The 23212-nt window shown below is 59.2% G+C and overlaps 2 protein-coding genes across 5 annotated transcripts; both read left to right on the forward strand.

Moving 5' to 3' along the window:
- The first annotated feature begins 1768 nt into the window (after positions 1-1768).
- LOC118665207 (aldehyde dehydrogenase family 3 member B2-like) lies at positions 1769-8158 on the forward strand. The gene is made up of 10 exons (XM_036326426.1): positions 1769-1997; positions 3686-3848; positions 4257-4367; positions 4536-4656; positions 4838-4923; positions 5040-5121; positions 5876-6262; positions 6861-7027; positions 7213-7312; positions 7559-8158. The coding sequence occupies exons 1-10, from the start codon at positions 1939-1941 to the stop codon at positions 7741-7743; spliced, it is 1461 nt and encodes a 486-aa protein (XP_036182319.1). The 5' UTR covers positions 1769-1938; the 3' UTR covers positions 7744-8158.
- Positions 8159-9635: 1477 nt separating this feature from the next.
- Positions 9636-23188, forward strand: ACY3 (aminoacylase 3). Of its 4 annotated transcripts, none has more exons than XM_036326429.1 (8): positions 9636-9778; positions 15449-15785; positions 16631-16826; positions 17075-17168; positions 17302-17409; positions 17582-17691; positions 19863-19922; positions 20042-20158. In XM_036326429.1, the coding sequence occupies exons 2-7, from the start codon at positions 15550-15552 to the stop codon at positions 19887-19889; spliced, it is 771 nt and encodes a 256-aa protein (XP_036182322.1). In that variant the 5' UTR covers positions 9636-9778; positions 15449-15549; the 3' UTR covers positions 19890-19922; positions 20042-20158. The 4 variants fall into 4 exon arrangements, 3 of the variants coding, with proteins under 3 accessions (XP_036182322.1, XP_036182323.1, XP_036182321.1); XM_036326430.1 differs by having other exon boundaries at positions 19863-19926; positions 20042-20157; XR_004970588.1 differs by lacking the exon at positions 19863-19922 and adding an exon at positions 22934-23188 and having other exon boundaries at positions 9638-9778; positions 20042-20799.
- The last annotated feature ends 24 nt before the right edge of the window (positions 23189-23212 follow it).

The following is a 23212-nucleotide window of genomic DNA, read 5'->3' on the forward strand; positions in this document are numbered from 1 at the left end:
GCGGGTCGCACAGGATCAACAGGGTGGGCCGGAGAGAGCAGTTATGGCGGCTCTCAGTCCTGTCCCCAGGGGCTCTGCCTCTCTGAGTCCCAGCACCCGCTGCAAACCTCGGAGAGAAAGCTGCACTCGCTCTGACCGAAGCCAGACAGTCCCGCTTCTCCCGTTTGAGTCTGGGTCCCTAAAGACTCGCCTGTATCTGGAGCTCAGAGTCTGCGACTCCCTCCTGATTGAAAACGCCAACCGCGCCCTGCGCCGCCAGCCCGCTCTGCGCACTCCGCACCTCAGAATTTGACTTCAGCACTGCACCTCCTCTGAGTGTCCGTATGCGTTTCTCTTTCCTCCTAGTTGTAGGACTTCCACTCAGCCAGCGTTCCTGTGGTTCTGGGTGATGTCCGTTCCGTCTTTTAGTTTCACTTTTGAAGTAGTTGTTCAAGGCAGCAAACTCTGGCGTTAACCTATGCCACCATCTTGGTTCTCTCCAGTTTTGTTTTAACAGCTTTATTGAGATACATTCACCCATTTGAAGTGCATAATCCAATGAGAGGGGGTGCAGGGCCTCCTGAGTCACACCACCCATGCCCCTGCCCAGACTTCCCTCCCTGGTGTGGCACTGACTCCTCTGGGGTTGGTGGGGGACTGTGGCTCCCATTGGGCTGGCTCCAATCACAGCCAAGGATGACCTCAGATGTGTGGGCACACACAGGTTCTCACATATTCTGTCTGGAGTGACTGATTTGCTTTCTAGACATAGTAAGCGCTTGAGAAATACTTGCAGAAATACGAGCCAGCAATTGTGGGGTCTGACTTTGTACCTGGAGTTGTGCTTCTTCCCAGGTGATTTTCCCAAGAACCATGGCAATTAGGCACTATTGTTACCTCAGAGAGAATCAGAGAGGTTAGGCAACTTGCCCAGGGTCACACAGTAAATCTATATATAATAAAGGCTAAGCAACCGTCTGACCATCCGACCAGTAGCTATGATGTGCACTGACCACCAGGGGACAAATGCTCAATGCAGGAGCTGCGATGACTTTGCAGTGGTGGTTCTCGGGTGACGCACCCCAGACCCAGAGAGGAGGGAGCCTGATTCTGGGGTGCATCACCCGAGAACTGCCCTCAGGGATGTTGGAAAGCCGGTTTTAGCCCAATCCCTGCAGGCCAGGCCGAGGGACCCACCTGCCAGAGGGACCCCGCTCACTCCGCAGATGCCCTTTGAGCTGCTGCGCTACCCCCGGTGCGGCCGGCTGGGGAGGGACCGCGGGAGGTTGACTCCAGGGCATGTCTGGCCCGTTTCGCCCAGTCCTGCCCCACTGGCCACCTTCTAATTAATTTCCCTTCAATGTGCATGAACCCGTGCACCGGAGCTCTAGTAGGAGAATAAAGGGACAAAGGAAGGACACAGCACTCTGGAGCCACAGCTGCCCTGGCCGGGTCAGGCTGTCTGTGGAGAGTGCAGATGAAGGAGCCCGTGGTGTAGGGTGGGGGTGGTGGCCATGAGGACTTGGTGCAGGCACCTGGGTGGGCTATAGAGCTCTGCTGGCTGAGGGCTTCCTGGAGGAGGCACCATTTCCTGCCATGGTCCCGCTGACATTTTCATCCTGTAATTGCCACTTCCTCCCAGATCTTTCTATTTGTCAGGTAATTTCCTGACAGCCTGCAATTGCCAGACCTGTTCTAGAGCCAGCGAGGGGAGGTGGGGGGTGGGGAGGAAAGGGAGAGGGTGCAGCCACCTTGGGAGAAGTGTAGGTGTGTAAACAGGGCGGAAGCTGGACTAGCCCAGTGGTTCTGTCAGTTTGCCCAGGTGCCGCTCCACTTCCAGGCGTGGGCGAAGCGGGCAGAGGGAGTCTTGTGTGGCCAGCGCCACTTAGGAGGATTAGCAGCTGGCGGAGGCAGGCGTGAGACCTGGGCAGGGGCAGGGGAGGCTCATCTGGAAGCAGAATGTCGGGCACTGAGGGCAAAGGCGTGGTAATGGATTCAAGAGCACAGCCAACACTGGGGTATGTGGGGCCGTGTGGCAAGGGGCAGCAGCAGAGGGGCCAGAGGGTGAAAGGCACTGGGGGGTGGGGGTATGAGATGTGGGGCCACAGGGCAGTGCCCATGGGCCAGGGCCTGGCTCCACGAAGGGGGTGGGTGCTGTCCTGCCCGGGTTGTGCCTCAGTCCTCAGGTCACACTGTCTGAGTCTCACTGTCCCCCATGGAGACACCTGGGAGCAGCCTCAGAGGGACCCATGGTCCTGGCCCAGGTCTGGCCCCAGGGTAGGGGAGGAGGCAGGGGCTAGCAGGGCCAAGCAGGTGTCCCCAGGGCTGTGCCTGTTTGGGCGGGGGCGGGGGGGGGGGTGGAGGAACGGGGAGCTTCTTGGGAGGAGAGGCCAGAACTGAGGCTGTTTTTAGGTTCTAAAGGTGAGACTGTTTGTTTCTGGTTTGGGACGTGTTGTATTCTCGCTGGAAGCAATCTGGAAGCTGCCCAAAGATGCTGAGCTAAAATGCTGTGGGGAGCGGGGGTGGCTGGCCTCGCCATATCCCAGCTGTTGGGAGGGCAACTAGGAGCCTGGGTTTCTCATCCTTACAATGCGTGGCAGTAAGACTTGGAGGCCCAGGTCAGATGATGCACGCCACACGCTCAGCTCCGGACGCCAGCTCTGCCCGCCTCCCGGGGCTGCGGTACGTCCGTCGCCCACAGAATAGATCCCGACTCCCTGGTGAATCTAGCTGCATCTTGCTCTCAAGATCTGCCCTCCCAGGGCCTTTGCACAGGCGGGGCCCTCTGTTGGGAGCACCGGCTTCCCCACTGCAGTCAGAGCCTCTGGCCGGCCTCCCACAGAGCCTGCACACCCTGTTCACGTCTGTAAGGCTGCCGTATTCCCTGTCAGCGTTGTTCCATGTCTAGACTGGGTTCCTCCCGAGCGCTGGCCCAGTCTGCTGTGGCAACCTCCGTGGCGCAAGTCCACCAGGATCAGCCGCCCTCAGCGCGCCGGGTCCCCGCTCCCTGCAGCGGGGGGCGAGGAGGGAGGCACCGAGGATGAGAAGCAGGAGCCAGCTGTCCAGCTCCAGGCCCCGTGGGGACGCTGGGGACCTCAGCCCCCAGCCATGGGTCTGCTTCCTCGTTCTATTGGGCAATGGTGGGTCTGGGCCTTTGGATTGGGCCATGGACAAGCTGAGCCTGAAGCTGTCCCCAGGCATTCCCGGTGTGCACGGTGTGGACACAGACGAGGACAGTTGAGGAAGGCAGGGAACCCCTGTCCTGCCTGCCTCACCTGGGAAATGATAGCTGAACTGGGGTTGGGGTCCCCAGACTCCCTCTGTCTGCTTCTCCCACGCCTGGAATTGGAGCGGCACCTGGGATGGACGTCACACAGAGAGGCAGAGACACACCCAGAGTCACTGAGTTTCCCCATCTGCCACTTCAAAAGCTCTGTGGCTTCGGAGGCAGAGCCCTCAGAGGGCCTGGGTTGGGCCCAGAGGGGGCACTGACCAAAGAGCCCTGCTCCCGGGTTTTGCTTGTGGTCTGGGTGGAGGGGAGGCATGAAGATACGTGTGTTGGTGGCGAGCAGGGCCAGCCCTGGACCTCTGGGGTCCCACGTGAGTCCCAGTAAGGGTGTCTGTGAGCCCATGTGGGGCAGGCAGAGGCAGGATCGGTGCCTGAGAAGGCGGGGGGCCCCGGCCCACACTGCCCTCACCCCGGCAGGAGGGACCCCTTCGAGGACACGCTGCAGCGGCTGCGGGAGGCCTTCAGCTCCGGGCGGACGCGGCCGGCGGAGTTCCGGGCTGCGCAGCTCAAGGGCCTGGGCCGCTTCCTGCAGGACAACAAGCAGCTGCTGCAGGAGGCGCTGGCGCGGGACCTGCGCAAGGTGAGGGGTGGCGGGAGGCAGGCAGGGAGGGGAAGCTGGCCGTGTCCCAGTTCAGCCCTGTTCGTTTCACAGACCTTCCCGGGCACGCAGTGCACACGGGCACTGTCAGCATTAACTCCTCACACCTGCCAGGCAGGTGCGATTGTTGTTCCGTTACCGATGGGGAAACTGAGGCAGTGGGGGTTACATTATGTGCCCAAGCCCCCACCCCCACCCCCGCCCCCGCAGCTGGGAAGTGGCAGAGCTGGAATTGGAGCCCAGGCCACCTGCCCAGGGTCGTGCAGTGCCTGGCTGTGCTGTCCCCGGAGCCTGTCTCCATGTCCCTGGTAGGGACCTCGGGGGACCCCTCACACTAGATCCCTTCCCGGGCCTGCCCCGGGCCTGCCCCTTGCGTTTCACCCGCCGCAGTCAGCCTTCCAGGCGGACGTGTCCGAGATCATCCTGTGCCAGAAGGAGGTGGACCTGGCGCTCCGGAACCTGCACGCCTGGATGAAGGACCAGCCAGTGGCCAAGAACCTGGTGAGCTGCTGGGTGGGCCCCTCGCACCCCTGAGCCAGGGCGAGTCCCTGACTCTCAGGACCTCTGTGTCCTCATGGGGACGCCACTGCACAGGCACCTCAAGGGCCCTGGAAATAGGGGACTTAGGGGTGTCCTTGGCTGGGCCTCACCATCCATCTTGCACCCCAGTTAACGCAGCTGAGCTCCGCCTTCATCCGGAAGGAGCCCTTCGGCCTGGTGCTCATCCTCAGCCCCTGGAACTACCCCGTGAACCTGAGCCTGCTGCCCCTGGTGGGCGCCCTCGCGGCCGGTGAGGAGAGGGTCCGAGCCCTCCTGGCCCACCTTCCCTTTCCACAGGGGAGCCCCAGAATTCCATTACGTTGTGCCCTAGCCTCGCACACCCTCCCTGCACCTCTGCTTTCCGATGACAGCCCCGGGGTGGGGGTGGGGACACCAGCGTCCCCCTGTGTCTCCCCTATCTGCCCCTGCAGGGAACTGCATAGTGCTGAAGCCATCAGAAATCAGCCAGGGCACAGAGAAGGTCCTGGCCGAGGTGCTGCCCCGGTACCTGGACCAGGTGAGCGTGGCCCTACCCACTCAGCCCCGTGTCCCGCATCCCTGCCCCTGCCCACCTGGGAGGTCTGGCTGTCCCGGGGCCCACAGAGTCCCCTGAGCTGCGGTCCCTCCTTGCAGAGCTGCTTTGCCGTGATGCTGGGGGGGCCCGAGGAGACCGGGCAGCTTCTGAAACACAAGTTTGACTACATCTTATTTACAGGTGAGGTGCCGGGAACCAATTCCAGCATGTCACAATTTCAAGAGTTTCATCAAAAGGTTGATGAGACTTGGGGACTCAGCAGGGTTGAGTCACACACACATGTAGTCACCTGCATCTGTGAATGGCTAAAGGCATTTCCCCATACCTGAATTGGATACATTAAACTGATTGTGGCTGCCAGACAGCTAAAAGGCATCTTAATCTACATGTTATTGCCTCCTACTGGCCAAACACCTGAACAGCCGTAGACTATTCCCCAAACTGACAATGCTTCTGTACCCTTTGAACCTTACCCTTTGAAGTGTATTATCTCCACCTTGCCTTAGGACAAATTGTGTTAATAAAAGCAAGGGTCCTAGGCAAGGAGGGAGTCTTCAGTTCCTTTAGCTGAAGGTCCTCTGACCCCCAATGCCTTTCAAAATTATATCTGGTCTCCGGACTCTTTATTAGTCCCTGGTTTCCTGTGTCATCTACGCACAGCCCCTTCTCCAGATTCTTGATGCTGGGACAAGAACCCCAGCAGTGAGGATGGCCCCAGCCAGTGTCCTGGGTCAGGGACATCCAAGAGCAGGTTGAAAAGGCCATGGGGGTAGGTGGCTGTGGCCCCCAGTAGGGAGTGTCCCAGATGGCAACCAGCCAGGCCTCTGGGTCTTGGGGGCGGGATCCCGGGGAGCTTGGCCAGGCAGATCCTAGGTGGTGTCTGAACCATCTGGCCAAGGCCAGTTGAGGATGAAGGCCCATCCCATGTCCCCAGGAAGCCCTCGAGTTGGCAAGATTGTCATGGCCGCAGCCGCCAAGCACCTGACGCCCGTCACGCTGGAGCTGGGGGGCAAGAACCCCTGCTACGTGGATGACAACTGCGATGCCCAGACCATGGCCAACCGAGTGGCCTTTTTCCGCTACTTCAACGCTGGCCAGACCTGCGTGGCCCCCGACTACGTCCTGTGCAGCCCCGAAATGCAGGAGCGGCTGGTGCCCGCCCTGCAGAGCGCCATCACCCGCTTCTATGGCGAGGACCCCAGGGCCTCCCCAGACCTGGGCCGCATCATCAGTGAGAAGCATTTCCAGCGGCTCCGGGGCCTGCTGGGCTGTGGCCGCGTGGCCATCGGGGGCCAGAGTGAGGAGAGCGACCGCTACATCGGTGAGTCCCGCTCTCCGGCCCCGGGACCCCGGCTAAGGCCCTCCCTCGCTGGAGGCCACAGCTGGGCCAGTCTGGGCCCTGAGGTTCCCAGGGCCCCACTGACGGAGCCCAGCCGGGTCCACGGCTCTGCTGCCACGATTCCCAGACACTAACGCCACAGGTCGCCATGGTCCGAGCCTGTGACCCCGTGACCCTGCTTCTCGGAGCTGGGCCCAGTGTCCAGGCTCCCGAACACGCAGATCCCAGCTTCAGCCCCAGCATCTGCTGCTCCACAGCCGTGACCCCGGGTCCTGTGGGCCCACGATTCCCGGCCTGTGCACCCGCTGGGCTGTCCTTACAAAGCAGCCCCGGCCTCTGGGCCCCACGACTCGGTGACGCTGCTGCTCCCACAGGCTGGGACCTGGGACCTTGGGCTCCAGGGGTCTGAGATCCGGTCACCCTGAGACTGTCAGACCAAGGCTGGGGCCCGGGGTTCCCGGTCACTTCTCAGGGCCGTGGGGAGACTCTTCCCTAGAACATCCCCGAGCCTGGAGCCCGGTCCCTGGGCCCTGCCCGAGGCCCCACGCCCGGGGCTGAGCCGTCCCCTGTGCCCGGGCAGCCCCCACGGTGCTGGTGGACGTGCAGGAGACGGAGCCGGTGATGCAGGAGGAGATCTTCGGGCCCATCCTGCCCATCGTGACCGTGAGGAGCCTGGACGAGGCCATCGACTTCATCAACCGCCGGGAGAAGCCCCTGGCCCTGTACACCTTCTCCAATAGCAGCCAGGTGGGCCCAGGCAGGGTTGGGGCAACAGAGGAGCTGAAGGGGTGCAGACAGCCCGGGAAGTGCTTGAGAGGCGATGCTGCTCAGTAGAGGATGGAGCCGGGGCGCGCCTCTGCTCCCCATGGAACGGCTGGGCCGAGCCCCCTTTCCTGACGATGAGCCCACCACTCTGCCCCCACCGCCCCCAGGTGGTGAACCAGGTGCTGGCGCGGACCAGCAGTGGCAACTTCGGAGGCAACGAGGGCTTCATGTACCAGACTCTGTGGTCCATGCCGATGGGGGGAGTTGGTGAGCCCCACCCTCCTCCACCTCTAGCCCCCACCCCCGGGAAGCCTGTGTGGGTACTCCAGACCCAGAAAAGCCCAGTTTTGCCTTCATTCACTGTTAATGTTGATCTAAGCCCTGGGCCTCTCACGGCCTCAGTTTCCCTATCTGCAAAATGGCTCTTAGAATGGCCAGGCTTTCCCTGAGCTCGCTACCAGGGGTGGGCAGTGGGCTGCCCAGCCTCAGACCCTCACGTGCGTGCCCATGCAGGCCACAGCGGGATGGGAAGATACCACGGCAAGTTCTCCTTCGACACCTTCTCCAACCACCGCGCCTGCCTGCTCTCCCATTCGGGCCTGGAGAAGCTGAATGAACTCCACTACCCGCCCTATACCGCCATGAAGAAGAAGCTGATTAGCTGGGCCTTGGGCTCCCAGAGCTGCACCCTCCTGTGAGCGCTCTGCCCATCTCCAGCGCCCCACCCCCACACCCTCTCTCTCCAACTGCTGCCCACGTGCTCGGTCCCCAAAAGGCAGCGTCCCCTCCAAGAGTGCAAAGGTCCTGCTCCCAGGGTTTTGTCTGAACAGTCTCCCTGGTGGACAGACCTCTGGGCTGCTGGGCCCCCTCTCTCGGGGCCCAAATCCCCTGGGCATCCTCCTGACAGATTCATTGACCCTCTGCTTGGATATGTCTGGTGACAGAAACTTCACCCCCACAAGGTTGGGCAATTCAGGTGGTTAGAAAGCCCTCCCTTGCCCTGGCCGGTGTGGCTCAGTTGGTTGAACATCATCCCATGCACCGAAAGGTTGTGGGTTCGAGTCCCTGTCAGGGCACATGCTCAGGTTGTGGACTGGATCCCCCAGTAGGGGGCATGCAGGAGGCAGCCAGTCAATGTTTCTCTCCCATCAATGTCTCTTCTCTCTCTCCCTTCTTCTCTCTCTAAAATCAATAAAAACATATTTTTTAAAAAAGGAACACTCTCTCTTATATTAGGATCTATAATTAGGCTCCCAAAATACAGAGCTATTACTATTTTAAAAATATGTTTTTGTTGATTTTGAGAGAGAGAGGAAGAACAGAGAGGGATAGATAGAAACATCGATGAGAGAGAAACATCGTCAATCGGCTGCCTTCTGCGCGCCCCCTCCTGGGAATGGAGCCTGCGACCCCAGCATGTGCTCTGACCGGGAATCGAACCAGTGACCTCTTGGTTCATGAGTCGACACTCCAGCACACCCCCGGGGCAAACACAGAACTATTTCTAACAGCTCCCCTCACCCCTAAGGTTTGGGGAGCCGACCTGAAGTGATCAGATCTGGCCAATTCCCTGCAGTAGGTAATCGACAAGAACCCTGATGCTGTGTGTACAACCAATAGGAAGGAGTGCTGTGTGGATTACTGATGTCTGCGGTGAGCACCGGAAGGGGCTGTGCACGGGGTGGCCACAGCTGTCCTCCCTGCTCCTAGACACCAGAAGGTCAGAGCAGGCAGAGTCTGCCACATGGGGAAACCGAGGTCTAGAGACAGGACAGGGCTGAACTGAGTTCATACAGTAAACAGTAAATGGTGGGCTTTACGGAGAAGTGTGGGCTGGGGCTCAGTGAACAGCATATCTGGTCCATTGTGACCAGCCTCTTGCCCTCTCCCCAGTCCTCCACCTGGAAGCCCACTCCCAACACCCCCAGGCCAGCTTTGGTGGGCTCCTCACCCCTCAGCGCCTGGGCTAGTGGCCTGAGACTGAGAGAATAAGGGGAAGGATGATCTTCCTGCTCCCCTGGGAATTGTTGGGGATGGTCGTCTCCAAAAGGGAACAGGGTGGACGCAAAGGAGGTGCTTAACAGGGGCTTGTTGATGACTGTAGGAAAGCATGGATAAGGAAGAGAAAAGACGAATGGATGGAAGGATGGGTGGGTGGGTAGGTGGATGGATGACACAATAGGTGTGGAGAAGGGCAAGTGAGTGGATGAATGAGATGATGGATATAGTTGGTTGGGTGGATGGATAAACTGATGGATGAGTAGGTGGCCCAGATAGAAGCTGGGTCTAAGAAATCCCATTCTCCCACCTCTGCCTTGGCAAGTTGCTTCCTCAAATGACCATTGGACTGAAAAGAGAGAGCCAGGGGGGTTGAGAATAACTGGAGGGTGTCCAGGCCACAGTCTGGGCAGTGAGCCCAGTGAGCAAAGACCAGAAGATACTGCTCCGTGAACACTGGACATTTCGCTGCCCTCACCACAGCTCGGCGTGTCCCCTTTGCCCTCTCGGCCACTGGTTGCTGTGGTTCAGATGGGGGGCAAAGCCTCAAGGGAAACGTGGCTCTGGGGGCGGGGCACTGGAGGTGGGGTGTGGAGGGCAGTCCCCGCATGCCCCTCTCCGGCGGCCCCTGGTTGGTAGAGCAGTCACATGACTGCATCCTGGCTGCCAGGGAGGCTGCGAGCAGGTGCAGCCTCCTGCCCTGAGGAGGCTGTTCTAGAGCCACAGATGTGACAGGTAAGTGTCCCCTCCTCACACCATCCTTCCCGTCCCAGCCCTTTCCTTTCTCTGTCACCGCTGACCAGGCTCCGTCCTGGCGACGGCGTCGTCAGACACAGAACGAAGACCGTTCCTGGTGTTTCTGACCCAGCGCACAGGGGCTCCGAGAGCCTTAGGGCCCTTCAGGCTTTTGCTCAGCTGCTCTCCCTTCCCAACTCTCCTCCCTCCCTCCCTCCCTCCCACCTCTTCCCCACCCCTGACTCCCAGAGGGATCCGGCTCAAATTCCAGATGGGGGCCCTGGCCCGGCTCACACAGCACCCTCCGCTCCGCTGCCGCGCCACCACCTAGGCAGCCTGGGTGCTTCCCTCTCTGCCACCTGGTACCCCTGCCTTTGGGCACGTCCCTTCCCTCCTCCGAGCCTCTGTTTTCTTAGCTTGTAGAATGGGCTCCACCTACCCCTTAGAGTTGGTGTGCGGGTTAAATGAGACCATGTGGGTCAGGGGCCCAGGGGTCCCCACTCTGGGATGCAGTGGAGCCCAGACGGTAAGGGAGCCAGCGTTGGGCACAGCAGCCCTGGCTGCAGAGGCCCCCGACCACACCCCTCCTGGGCTTCCCAGGGCCCTGTCACGGCCTTGCCCCGAGGTCTGTGAGAGCGGCCTCTCCCTGTCCAGCGGTCTTGGGGTCCTGCTGCCCGAGGCTGGGGTCCGTCCCAGGGTCCCTTAGAGCTCAGGGGTCAGCTTCAGCCATAGGTGCTGGTTCCACTGTGGTGACTGACCATAGTCCAGATGGGCCATTGAGAGAAACTACAATATGGGGTGAGTCTTCCACCCCCCCTCCCCACCCCGGACACCAGACCCAGAGAAGGAGTGGGCAGGCTGGGCCTGGTGGGGGTTGGGAGGAAGGACCAGGCTGTGATGAGGGTGCTGTGAACACACAGCGGGAGGGCGGTGAGCAAAGGCCGAAGGGGGACGAGCCTGCGCAGGAGGTGGGCGGTCAGGCAGGGGCTCCGAAGGAGTGGCTCCCAGGTCACGTGGCTCTCCTGGGTCAAGCCTGACAATTTTGTGGGTTGGCTCAGGTTTGGCTGCTCGCTGGGCCTCAGTTTCTCCAGCTGCAGAGAAGAAGGTGGACCCGTGGAGGATGCCCCTGCCCTCGGTCATGCCAGGGTCCGCTGTGCCTGTTTCCAAGCTTGGGCTGCCCCTCCTCTCCCTCACTCGTCTCAGCTGCTCGGCCCAGAGAGGGTGCTGACTCTCCCCAAGTCACACAGCCTGTCAGGATGGGCGGCAAAGCCTCAGGGCCGAGCACAGCTTAGACACTGGGTGACCCGGCTGGACAGTTCACTGCCCAGCTCTGCCTCCTCAGTGACCTTTGGACCATCCTTGAAACCGTGTGACAGCCCGGGCAGCCTAGGGGGTAGGGGGAGGAATTGTGGTTGGGGGCCCTCTGCAGCCAGGACCTCTGCACCCAACACTAACTCTCTTACAGAGAGTCTGGGCTCCACTGCATCCCAGAGTAGGGACCCCTGGGCCCCAGGCACATGCGATCTCATTTAACCTCACACCAACTCTAAGCCCGGGGAGGGACAGGCCTGGAGGGGGGGCTCCGACTGGACACCCCCAGGTTCCAGCTCCAGCTCCAGCTCTGGTGCCCTGGTGCCCTTGGGCATTCTGTCTGAGCCCCAGGTTCCACATCTGGGAAATGGGTGGGAGTGTCACGTCCAAAACAAAGCAGGCGGGATCATGAGCCACGCCTGTCTCTCTGGGGGCTGCAAGGGCAGAGCATGTTGCTGAGGGGGTGAAGGGAAGAGGACACTTCTCACCTGGGTGGCCGCCCGGTACATGCCTCAGTGAGTAATGTGTGGGGCCTTGTGGTGGTGGCCCAGGCTGCCAGCAACTCGAGCCAGGGCTGCCTTGCACCCTGGGCTGGGCACCTGTGAAGTAACAGGCCTGCTTGGCAGCCCTCAGCCCTCCTCGGGATTCATGTTCATCCCAGGCCTTGTGTCCCTGCTGGTGATTTTCCAAGGCCGCGTGCAGCTGCCTACAGGGAGCCTGCCTGGTTCTGGCCAAAGCACCGGCCCAGCTGCAGGACCTGAACTCAGTGGACTGGACTGCGGCAGCGGTCGGCAGCAGTGGGGGTAGAGCTGGGTGGGGAGACCCCAGCTCTCCTGCCCTCTGGCTGAACCTCAGCCAGCACCACCCTCCCCAGCCCTCTGCCAACTTGTCACCAACACTTCCTGCCCGGGGATCTCCGGGCTCATAAATACCCACTGCTCTGCATGGGGCACACCCCAGCCCTGGAGGAACAGGAAGCTGGACACCCCGGCAGGGAGCCAACACACAGCTGACGCATGGGGCGTGCTCCCCCCGGCTGTGTCCCAGTCTCCCCTATATAACACCGGAGCATTACCCCTTTCTACAAGCACACCCTCATGAAGGTCTGGACCCCTCATCTCACTTTAGGACAGTGGTTCTCAACCTGTGGGTCGCGACCCCTTTTGGGGTCGAACGACCCTTTCACAGGGGTCGCTTAAGACCATCGGGAAAGAGAAACCAGGGTGGCCGCATAGGTAAACACCAGAGATTGCTGCCTCGCACAACCACTTCAAAAATACAACTAAAAGACAAAACAGACATCATCCAGAACCACAGGAAGGCTGGCTGAGTGAAAATTCTACAACTAGAAGGAAAGAGAAAAGCACACTGAGACTAAGAGGAGGTGCGGAAGTAAACTGTGGAGGTACGGAGGCGTGGTAGAAAGGGCTGGCAACTGAGGACACAGCTGTCTTTTTCAATCAGGAGGGAGTCTCAAGCTCCTGACTGCTCTGAACTCCAGTTCCAGGCTAGTCTCTGGGGACCCAGACTCATACGGGGAGAAACTGGACTGTCTGGCATCGGTCGAAACTCGAGGGCGGCTTTCTCTCAGAGGTGCCTGCAGCATTACCGGGACACTGAGACCAGGGGCCTCTTAGGGTAGGACTGGGGAGCAGCCATAGCTGCTTGCTCCACCCTGTTGATTCCCTGAGACCCCGCCCCACCCAAGCTGTGCACAGAGGCTTTTGCATATGAAAGGCCGGGCCCTTTGCAATCTGAAAATTACCTAACAAACTGCAGCTGGGTCAGAGAGAACCAGAACTTCCAAAAGAAGGCCCAAGGCCCCACAGCAGCTTGCATTGCTTCACAGCTGGGCCTCATCTAGCCACCTCCAAACCACAAACAAAGAAGAGAAATCTGCAGATCTCTCCATAGCTCCTGCTGGGTAGCCTCAGGCAGAGGCTAAATTAGCACCTCCTTAGAGATCCAAGAGCCAGTGTACCCAGTGGTCAGAGTGAGACCATCCAGATTACAACTCCTCAGATCCATAAGGGACACACTCAGGGGGCAGACTCAGTGAGCACCAAAGCTCCACTGAAGCAAGTCTTGCCCCAGAAGGGTGTCTCCAGCACAGAAGTTCTCCCACTGTAGACACAGCTGATTCTCACAGCCAATTGGCCTGGAGGTCAATTCCTCCCAGTGATACCTACAACAATCAAGGCTTAACTCAGGGGTCCTCAAACTTTTTAAACAGGGGGCCAGTTCACTGTCCCTCAGACCGTTGGAGGGCTGGACTATAGTTAAAAAGAAACTATGAACAAATTCCTATGCACACTGCACATATCTTATTTTGAAGTAAAAAAACAAAATGGGAACAAATACAATATTTGTATTTGCATGTGGCCTGCAGGCCGTAGTTTGAGGACCCCTGGCTTAACTACAACAAGATTGTGCACAAAGCCCACAAAGGGGCGCACCAAGAGTGTCCACCTCAGGTAATTGGGGAGGCTGAGCCACTGGGCCCTATAGGACACCTAGCACAGAAAGCCACTCTGTCAACACAGGGAAGCATAAAAAATGTGGAGACAAAGAAACAGGTCACAAATGACAGAAATGGAGGAAAGCAAACTACAGGATATAGAGTTCAAAACTACACTTATAAGGTTTTTCAAGAATTTTCTAGAAACCGCCGATAAATTTAGTGAGACCCTCAAGAAATCTAGTGAGACCCTCGAGGTTATGAAAAAGAACCAACTAGAAATTAAGCATACACTGACTGAAATAAAGAATATTATATAGACTCCCAACAGCAGACCAGAGGGTTGCAAGAATCAAGTCAAAGATTTGAAATATGAAGAAGCAAAAAACACCCAACTAGAAAAACAAAAAGAAAAAAGAATCCAAAAATATGAAGATAGTGTAAGGAGCCTCTGGGACAACTTCAAGCGTACCAACATCCGAATTATGGGGGTTCCAGAAAAAGAGAGAGAACAAGATATTGAAACCTATTTGAAGAAATAATGACAGAAAACTTCCCCTACCTGGTGAAAGAAATAGACTTACAAGTCCAGGAAGCACAGAGAACCCCAAACAAAAGGAATCCAAAGAGGACCACACCAAGACACATCATAGTTAAAATGCCAAGAGCAAAAGACAAAGAGAGAATCTTAAAAGCAGCAAGAGAAAGACAGTCAGTTACCTACAAGGGAGTACCCATACGACTGTCAGCTGATTTCTCAACAGAAACTTTGCAGGCCAGAAGGGAGTGGCAAGAAATATTCAAAGTGATGAAAAGCAAGAACCTACAACCAAGATTATTTTACCCAGCAAAGCTATCATTCACAATTGAAGGTCAGATAAAGAGCTTTACAGATAAGAAAAAGCTAAAGGAGTTCATCACCACCAAACCAGTATTATATGAAATGCTGAAAAGTCCTCAGGTGAGGAAGAAGAAAAAGGTAAAGATACAAATTATGAACAACAAATACGCATCTATCAACAAGTGAATCTAAAAATCAAGTGAATAAATAATCTGATGAACAGAATAAACTGGTGATCATAATAGACTCAGGGACAGAAAGGGAATGGACTGACTATTCTGGGGGGCGGGGAAATGGGGTGTGGGGGTGCGGGAAGAGACTGGACAAAAATTGTACACCTATGGATGAGGACGGGGCGGGGGGGTAAGGGCAGAGGGTGGGGCGGGAACCAGGTGGAGGGGAGCTATGGGGGGGAAAAAGAGGAACAACTGTAATAATCTGAACAATAAAGGTTTAATTATTTTAAAAAAAAGACCATCAGAAAACACATATATAATTACGTATTGTTTTGTGTTTAATCACTATGCTTTAATTATGTTCAATTTGTAACAATGAAATTGGGGGGTCACCGCAACATGAGGAACTGTATTAAGGGGTCGCGGCATTAGGAAGGTTGAGAACCACTGCATTAGGAGAAAGAAGCTCCTTGTTGCCCTGGCTGGTGTGGCTCAGTGGTGAGCACTGGTCTGTGCACTGAAAGGTTGCGGATTCGATTCCAGGTCAAGGGCACATGCCTGGGTTGCAGGTTAATTCCTTGGCTGCTGTCAGGGTGCTTGCAGGAGGCAATCAATCGATGTATTTCTCTCACATCAATTTTTTTTTTCTCTCTCTCCCCTCCCTCCCTCCCACTCTCTCTAAAAATCAATGGGAAAAGTCCTCAGGTGAGGATCAACAGCAACAATGAAAGAAGCTCCTTGTTAAAGGGAGGGAAGGGTGGTGCTGACCCTCCAGGAAAGGAGCTCCGGGCTCGGGCACCGGGAGGGAGAGGCCTTGAGCGGTCAGTGGAGGTGGAGGGGCAGTGCCACTCCGCCCAGCTGCCCTCAGTCACATCTTTTGACAGACAGCCGAGCTGCCTGGCTGGGACTCTGGGACCCGTCACACCTCAGGGAGCTCACCACCCACCCCACCGCAGCTCAGCACCGGGCCCTCCACCCACACGGGATGTGCTCGCGGCCTGAGCCTCCAGAGCCCCTGCGCCGTGTGGCAGTGGTCGGGGGCACCCACGGCAATGAGATGTCTGGCGTCTGCCTGGCGCGGTACTGGCTGCGGGCCCCGGGGGAGCTGCAGAGACCCAGCTTCTCCGCAGTGCCCGTGCTGGCCAACCCAGCGGCCACAGCCGCCTGCCGCCGCTACGTGGACTGTGACCTCAACCGCGCCTTCACCAGCGCCTTCCTCACGTGAGTGTCCTGGTGGCTGTGGGGCCCCAGCCCGCCAGGTGGCCCAGGCCCTTGGACTGGCACGGAGATCCTCACCTCAAACTCATCCTCCAGCCACTAGCAGGGCACACCCTCTGCTTTCGATGCCTATTCTTCCTTTTCAGCTTAGACACACCTCCTCCAGGAAGCCTTCCTGACCTCAGGCTGGGTCAGGGCCTCCTCGGGACTCCCCCTACCCAGGGCTTGCCTCAGATCAGCCCCACAGGCTGCATTTACTTTACTTTCTTTAATGGACATTCGCTGAGCCCCACCTGTGAGCCAGGCTCTGGCCAGCTCAGGTGAGAGAATGGGGAGTGAAATGGGGTGTTGTTCTCAGCTTACTGGGGAGACAGAGGAAGAACCCATAACCACAACCCAGGAGGCTACATGCAGGGGGAGGAGGGGCTATAGAAACCTGACCAAAGGTAGTCAGAGAAGGCTTCCTGGAAGAGGTGGGATCTCAGCCAAGCACTGAAGGGTGAGTCCATGTTAACCAGGTGAAGAGAGGAGAAAAGGTGTTTCCAGGAAGGGCCCAGCAGGTGCACAGGCCTAGCAGTGAGACCAGCTGGAAGTGTGGCTGGAGTGAGAGCCGACGAGGCAGGTGGGCCAGGCCAGGCCAAGGGTTTGAACCTTATGGGGGCAGTGGGGAGCCAACAAGAGCCCTGAGAGGGGCAGGCACGCTCAGGATGAGCCCTTGAGCTGCTCTGTCGCTCCTGCAGGGTCTCAGGGGTTCACTCTGTCAGCACAGGAGGCTCCCTCCCCTCCTCTCATTACACCTCTGATGATTGAGACTGTGGGTGGTGATACCCCCATCCCTGCCCCTGCAGGGCCAGGGCCCACCCGGATGACCCATATGAGGTGACAAGGGCCCGAGAGCTGAACCAACTGCTGGGACCCAAGGCCTCGGGCCAGGCCTTTGACTTCGTCCTGGACCTGCACAACACCACGGCCAGCATGGGCACCTGCCTCGTCGCCGAATCCTCCCACGACGTCTTTGCGATGCACCTGTGCCACCACCTACAGGTGGCCCTGTGCCCGCAGCGTGCAGACGGGAGGGTGGGGAGGAGAGCACCACGGGGCTGGCGCCTCCTCCGCTGGGGACGGGGTGGGAGGAGGGTGCTTCCTGGGCTCCAGTGCCAGGGCCCCGCCACCCTCTGGACCTCCCCCCGCCCCCCCCCCCCACCGCTGCTCTGTGCTTCCTCCATGCTCCCCCCTCGACTCAGTTTCCCCGCCCAGATAGGCCTGGGCCCTGATTCACCCTCCGCTCACAGCTGCAGAGCCCAGAGCTGCCCTGCCGGGTCTTCCTGTACCAGTTGCCTGGAGAAGAGAGCTACAGCGTCCACTCCGTGGCCAAGAGTGGACTGGGTGGGCCCAGATGGTCGAAGTGCTCAGGGGCTGGGAAGGGCGGGGCCAGATGGTGGGCGGTGTCAGGGTCTAGGGGTCCAGAGGGCCCAAGTCTCTGGAGTACCTGCCTGACCCCTTCCCTCTGGGTCCCCAGGCCTGGAGCTGGGCCCCCAGCCTCAGGGGGTGCTGCGGGCTGACCTTCTCGCCAGGATGAGGGCCTTGGTGGCCGCAGCCCTGGACTTCATCCAGCTCTTCAACCAGGGTGAGACCCCAGGACTCCCGGGCAACTGAGGCCCTGAGAGGAGAGGGCCTGGCCCAGGGGCCGAGGAGCCAGGCTCTGGGGTGGGCTGGGAGCCAGCCTGAGTGGCCCCCATGGCCCACTCCGCCAGGGCCTGGAGGGAGGGACGGGCTCAGGCACCAAGCCTCCCACACAGGCACCGCATTTCCTGCCTTTGAGATGGAAGCGTATAGAAAAGTGAGCAGCGTGGACTTCCCACGCACGGAGACCGGGGACCTGGCAGGCACCGTGCATCCTCAGCTGCAGGTGCGTGCGTGTGCATGTGTGTGTGTGTGTGTGTGTGTGTGTGTTGTGGGCTGGAGCTCCTAGGTCACAGCTTTGGGAGGCATGAGAAAATGAGCACAGCGGTAACTGGTTTGGCTCAGTGGATGGGGCGTTGGCCTGCAGACTGAAAGGTCCCAGGTTCGATTCCGGTCAAGGGCATGAACCTTGGTTGCGGGCACATCCCCAGTAGGGGGTGTGCAGGAGGCAGCTGATTGACGTTTCTAATTCTCTATCTCTCTCCCTTCCTCTCTGTAAAAAATCAATAAAATATTAAAAGAAAGAAAGAAACGAGCACAGAGGCAGGGACCACAGTGCCTCCCATGGAGTCACCAGCACCCCGAATGCAGAGCAGGGGCAGTAGCCCGGGCGCCCATGCCCACCCATTCTGCCTCTGCAGGAACCCTGCACGGGCCTGGGTCTCTGGGCCACAGTGATGCTCATAGAGCCTGTGGGGGCACCTGGGGCTCCACAACAGCCTGGACACACCTCTCCTGGCTGCAGAGAGGCCGAGGGAGGGAGGGGGTGGGGCAGGCCTGACCCTGCTTGCAGGTGCAAATGCAGAGCCCTCTGTTTTCCAGTTAATTCCTCAAGCATCCCTATGCGAGTTAGCAGGAATCCAGCATCTCCCTCTCCAGACTTCCCCTTCCTGAATGTTCCAGGGACTAGGGCAGCGGTTCTCAACCTGTGGGTCGCCAACCTGGGGGTCGCGACCCCTTTGGGGGTCGAACGACCCTTTCACAGGGGTCACCTAAGACCATTGGAAAACACATATATACTTACATATTGTTTTTGTGATTAATCACTATGCTTTAATTATGTTCAATTTGTAACAATGAAAATACATCCTGCATATCAGATATTTACATTACGATTCATAACAGTAGCAACATTACAGTTATGAAGTAGCAACGAAAATAATTTTATGGTTGGGGGTCACCACAACATGAGGAACTGCATTAAAGGGTCGCGGCATTAGGAAGGTTGAGAACCACTGTTTATATATGTGTTTTCCGATGGCCTTAGGCGACCCCTGTGAAAGGGTCTTTCGATCCCCAAAGGGGTCGCGACCCACAGGTTGGCGACCCACAGGTTGAGAACCGCTGGACTAGGGGCTCCTGCTGCTATAATCTGGCAGGAAGAAGGTAGGCAAGGGCAGCCAACCAGCTGCCTTTCTCCTTGCTGCCACCGGGCGTCGCTGTGGAGCAAGGCCCACACCCTCCGTGGCCTTTGCTTTCTGCAGTGCCCAGGCGGCAGGGGTGCCCAAGATGGGCGCCTGAGCCCTAGCCTCATTAGTAAGTGTTCCCCAACCCCCCATCTGGCCTTCAGGCGGGAGAGGGGCATCAGAGGGGCCACCGGCTCCTCACTCCACCCCAAAGCTCAGCGCTGAGCCCAGTGACCAGCCAGAGCCCCTCTTCCGTGATGAGTCCTTGTGGGCCAGCAGGGTCCTCTCCTGCCAGTGGAACCAGGTGGGGGACCCCTCCAGTATCAGAGGTGACCCAGTCATTCTGAATCTCTGCAGGGATGGGTGTCTGTCTCCGGGGCCGCACCTCCCTCGGTCAGCCCTGTCCGTCCCACAACATGGGAGCGACCCAGCACACAGACCTGGCACACACTGAGAGCTTGGCAGGGCGTGGGCATGACAGAGAGAGACGTAGTGGGAAGAATTTGATATTTCAAACATACTCTGAAGGACCGAGGTAACAATGGTAGGAAGAATCAGAACTTGGTTGGACTTCTTTGTTGGGAGCCAGCTGCACGTTTCATTTTGAGGCGCTATCCTGTAACAGTGTTGTGGGAGGGGCTCCATCCTTTCAGTGTTTAGGGCTACAGGCCCTGAAGCTGCCTGCCCATCTTCCATGCTAAGCAGTAACAGTCATTTTGATTGATTTCTTCCACAACTTTCATTTAATAAACTAGATGCAAACATAAGCGTTCTTAGCCATTTAATTTAAACCTCAGGGTGATAGGAGGAGAGAGTATAATCCCCGTTTTAAAGCTGAGGAGGCTGAGAACAGAGAGGTTAAGTGACTTGCTCCAGGTCACACAGCCAGCAAGATTTTGCACCGAGGCTTTACTATCTGTGCCTGTAACCACTAGACTACACTTCCGCAAGGACAAACGTCTTCTAAGGTGACTGGTGTCTCCATTTCTAGACACAGGGCCAGCTGGCATCTCGGTAGACGCCCTGTCATATTGATGAAGGCAGTGAAGGAGTGAGTGAGTGAGGCCCTAAGGGAGGGGCGTCTCTTGGACAGTCCCTGCTGGGGTCACCCCCACTGGGGCCAGGGCAGAGGTCAGCCCCAGCACCCTTGGCCCTTGGCTGTCCTCCCAGGACCGAGACTTCGAGCCCCTGCGGCCTGGAGCACCCATCTTCCAGATGTTCGGCGGCAAGGACGTGCTCTATGAAGGGGAGTCCACTGTGTACCCCGTGTTCATCAATGAGGCCGCCTACTACGAGAAGGGCATTGCCTTCTTCCAGACGGAGAAGCTCACGTTCTCTGTGCCTGCCCTGCCCGGGCTGGCCCCCGCCCCCTCCCCAGCTCCCTAACCCAGGCCACACCTGCCCGGCCTCAGCCTCCCACCTGAGGCATGATCCCAAGCTCAGAGGTCCCCTTGCCACCCTCCCCCACCTCCCTGCCTCAGTTTCCCATTCTATAAAGTGGAAGATGTCCAGGGGTCCATGGTTTGTGTCCTCCATCTGTGTGGTGCCTGTCTGTGGCCTCAGGATCTGGGGCAAGTCTGGCCCCGTGTGGCCTTGGACATGCTGTGTGTCCTGGGGCCAGTGGTAGCTGTCTCTGTGCCCATGCTTGTCCAGGGAAGATCCTATACTGTGAGGGAAACTGAGAAAGACTGTCCTCGAACCAGCAGAAGGGCTTCCGGAGGCCATGACCAGAGGAGGGTCCCCAACTTCCTACACTCCTGGGGCCAGAGGGTCGGCTAGGAGAGCAGAAGTGTGTGGCCACGTGTGTGGGTGCCCATGTGTATGCCCTCCCCAGGTGCTGTGTGTGCACGTGTTTCCGAGAACCAGTGCCTTGGCTGTTCTGGGAGGATCTGCATGTGATGGGCACACAGCCCCACGCGCGTTTCCAGGTGTGTCATGAGCTCATGGGAGCTCAGGGGAGTCAGGGCTGGGGAAGGCGTGCAGCTCGACAGAGCTCTCTCCACCCAGGCCCGCAGGTCCAGGTGCAGGCACACAGGGGCAGGAGTGTGCCCAGGGGCTACCGCTGGGGTCCCTGGGTCCTGGCCACACTGTCCATGGCAGGCAGAACGGGGAGGGTGGACGGCCCTGAGCGCAGCCCCACAGAGCCCACACCCGCCTGAGCCGGCAGGGCATGGCTCCTGCTGACAGTGGGGCTGGTAGGGCCTGAGCTCCGTGCTCTCGAGGCATCCTCCCTGGCCCCTCCACACCCCGCCTGGCCCATCCATCTCCCCGCGGCCACAGCTGCCACGCCACCTCCTGCTATTGAGCAGCGAGATGAGAAGGTGTGAAGGATACGGGGACGCCAGGGACAGGCTGGCAGGCAAGATGGATGAGGGGGCAGGGGGCCAGGAGGTGCCTCCGGCAGGAAGGGCTGGCCAGCCGGGAGGGGCTGTGCAGGGAGGAGTGCGTGTGTGCCTGGTGTGTGTGCATGGGGGACGGGTGTGTGAGCGTGTGTCTGTGCACATAGGAGCTCGTGCACGTGTGAACCCGGGTGGTGGCAGGTTGGTATCTGTGTGCACGTGTGTGATATGGGTTGGCATGTCAGTGTGGTCATGTTCACATGTGGGGGTGTTTCCCAATACACAGACCAAGGTGTGTACAAGCACGCGCGCGCACACACACACACACACACACACACACACACACACGGGCCAACAGAACCCCAGGCTGGCCCGCCTCAGGTCCGGGCCGAGCTACCAGGTCCCTCCATCATCAGTCCCACCTTCCAATCCACCCACTGTGGATCCTGTGTCAGGGTGGCATGGCCCTACCTCAGGGTGGCCCCTGGGTGCCGCTGGGACCCTCCATCACAAGCACAGAGAACTCCCACCCATCTTGCCCAGCAGCAAACCCCAGAGCCAGCGCAGCCTTCCCCCAGGGCTGGGCATGGGTGTGTGCCAGGGCCGGCCCACCCTCTCCCTGCAGGACCCCTCAGGGCTCGGCAGGCAGGCATGGGGACCTAGGGACTGAGCAGCAGGGGTGCCTGAGCTGAGGGAGGAGAGGTGGGCCTGCGGCTCAAGGCTCTGGGAGGAGCAGCCCCTCCCACTGCTGGCCCCTCAGGTATGGGCCTCTGCCAACCCCAGTGCCAAACTCTGAAGGAGGAGTGGGGTGGGGCTGGGACGAGCTGGCCTGGGTGGAGCATGCCCAGCCCAGCCTGGGGTGCTCTGGCCTGGGGGTTAGCCTGGGACGCTCCCTCCCAGTGGGCTAACCTGGGGTCCAGTCCGGTGCCCCTTCCTGGGCCCTGTGGAAAAGACCAAATGGCCAAAAAGCACTCTCAACTGAGAGCAGCCAGCTTCGGGGGACCCCACACCCTCTGCCTTCCTGGCCAGTGGTTCTGTGTCTCCTGAATGCCCAGCAGGGGGCAGCCTGGAGACGGTACCTGGTCTGGCTGGAGAGAATAGACAGACCGTGGACAGCGCAGACACCAACCCCATGGCCTCGCCCTGGGCCAGCCTCCCATCCTCAGCCAGGGCGGGGCCGGCTTACCGCCATCCCAGGCAGAAGAGATTATGCACCTAGTTCAGTTGGGGAAACCGAGGCACAGGGTTGTCAGGGACCTGCCAGTGTAGCACAGCTCATTGGGCCAAACCATGGGGAGCACCAGGCTCCCTCCCGCCCAAGCAGGGCTGTCTCTGCGGCACTTGCTCCTGCCGCCCCCTGGGTTTCCTGCTCCAGCTGCCCCATGACTCCACCCCAGCAGCCCCAGGCCAGGGGTCTGGGTCCTGGTGAGAGGCCCCTGCCCCTGCCATGCAGCCCCTGCTGCTACTGCCACTGCCCTGGCCTCCAACCTCCCCGAGGCCCCATCGGCCCCAGCCCTCCAGTCAGCCAGGCCTGGGCCCCTGCGGACCACCCAGCTCGTCCTCAAGATAGGCCCCCACCCTGTGCCTGGGCCATTGATCGGGAATGGCTGGGGGCTCCCAGCCGGGGAAGAGAGGGAGCCAGGAGGGGGGCCGGTAGGGGGAGAGGGAGGCTCTGCCACGTCAGAGCCTCCCCACCTGCCCTCCTCCCACACGCGCCGCCCAGGGCAGGACCAGCCTGGCAGCGGCCTCAGACGGAGCAGCGTGAGGTGGCGTGGAGAAAGGGGCCTGACAGCCCACAGCCAGGTCCCACCGCAGAGACCAGGTGTAAAACCAAGACCCGGCCACTGAGGAGGGAAGGACAGTCCTACCAGGAGACCGAGGACGGAGTGAGCACCTGAGAGCCGGGCTGTGCGTGAATGAACCAGGAGTCCAGGAGTGGCTGACCACCCCCGCCCCACCCCGCCCCCCGCCGGCAGCGCCCAGACTGAGCAGGGCTGCTCCT

The sequence above is a fragment of the Myotis myotis genome, unplaced genomic scaffold (assembly GCF_014108235.1).
Source record: "Myotis myotis isolate mMyoMyo1 unplaced genomic scaffold, mMyoMyo1.p scaffold_m19_p_10, whole genome shotgun sequence".
In the NCBI taxonomy this organism is placed as follows: domain Eukaryota; kingdom Metazoa; phylum Chordata; class Mammalia; order Chiroptera; family Vespertilionidae; genus Myotis; species Myotis myotis.

Excerpts from the sequence above, each read along its gene's own strand:
- ACY3 (XM_036326428.1), top strand. The coding sequence starts at position 15,550 with ATGTGCTCGCGGCCTGAGCCTCCAGAGCCCCTGCGCCGTGTGGCAGTG. Across the intron at positions 16,827-17,074 it reads ACCTGTGCCACCACCTACAG|CTGCAGAGCCCAGAGCTGCC; the intron begins GTGGCCCTGTGC and ends CTCCGCTCACAG. Across the intron at positions 17,169-17,301 it reads CGTGGCCAAGAGTGGACTGG|GCCTGGAGCTGGGCCCCCAG; the intron begins GTGGGCCCAGAT and ends CTGGGTCCCCAG.
- LOC118665207 (XM_036326426.1), top strand. The coding sequence starts at position 1,939 with ATGTCGGGCACTGAGGGCAAAGGCGTGGTAATGGATTCAAGAGCACAG. Across the intron at positions 1,998-3,685 it reads AGAGCACAGCCAACACTGGG|GAGGGACCCCTTCGAGGACA; the intron begins GTATGTGGGGCC and ends TCACCCCGGCAG. Across the intron at positions 7,313-7,558 it reads CATGCCGATGGGGGGAGTTG|GCCACAGCGGGATGGGAAGA; the intron begins GTGAGCCCCACC and ends GTGCCCATGCAG.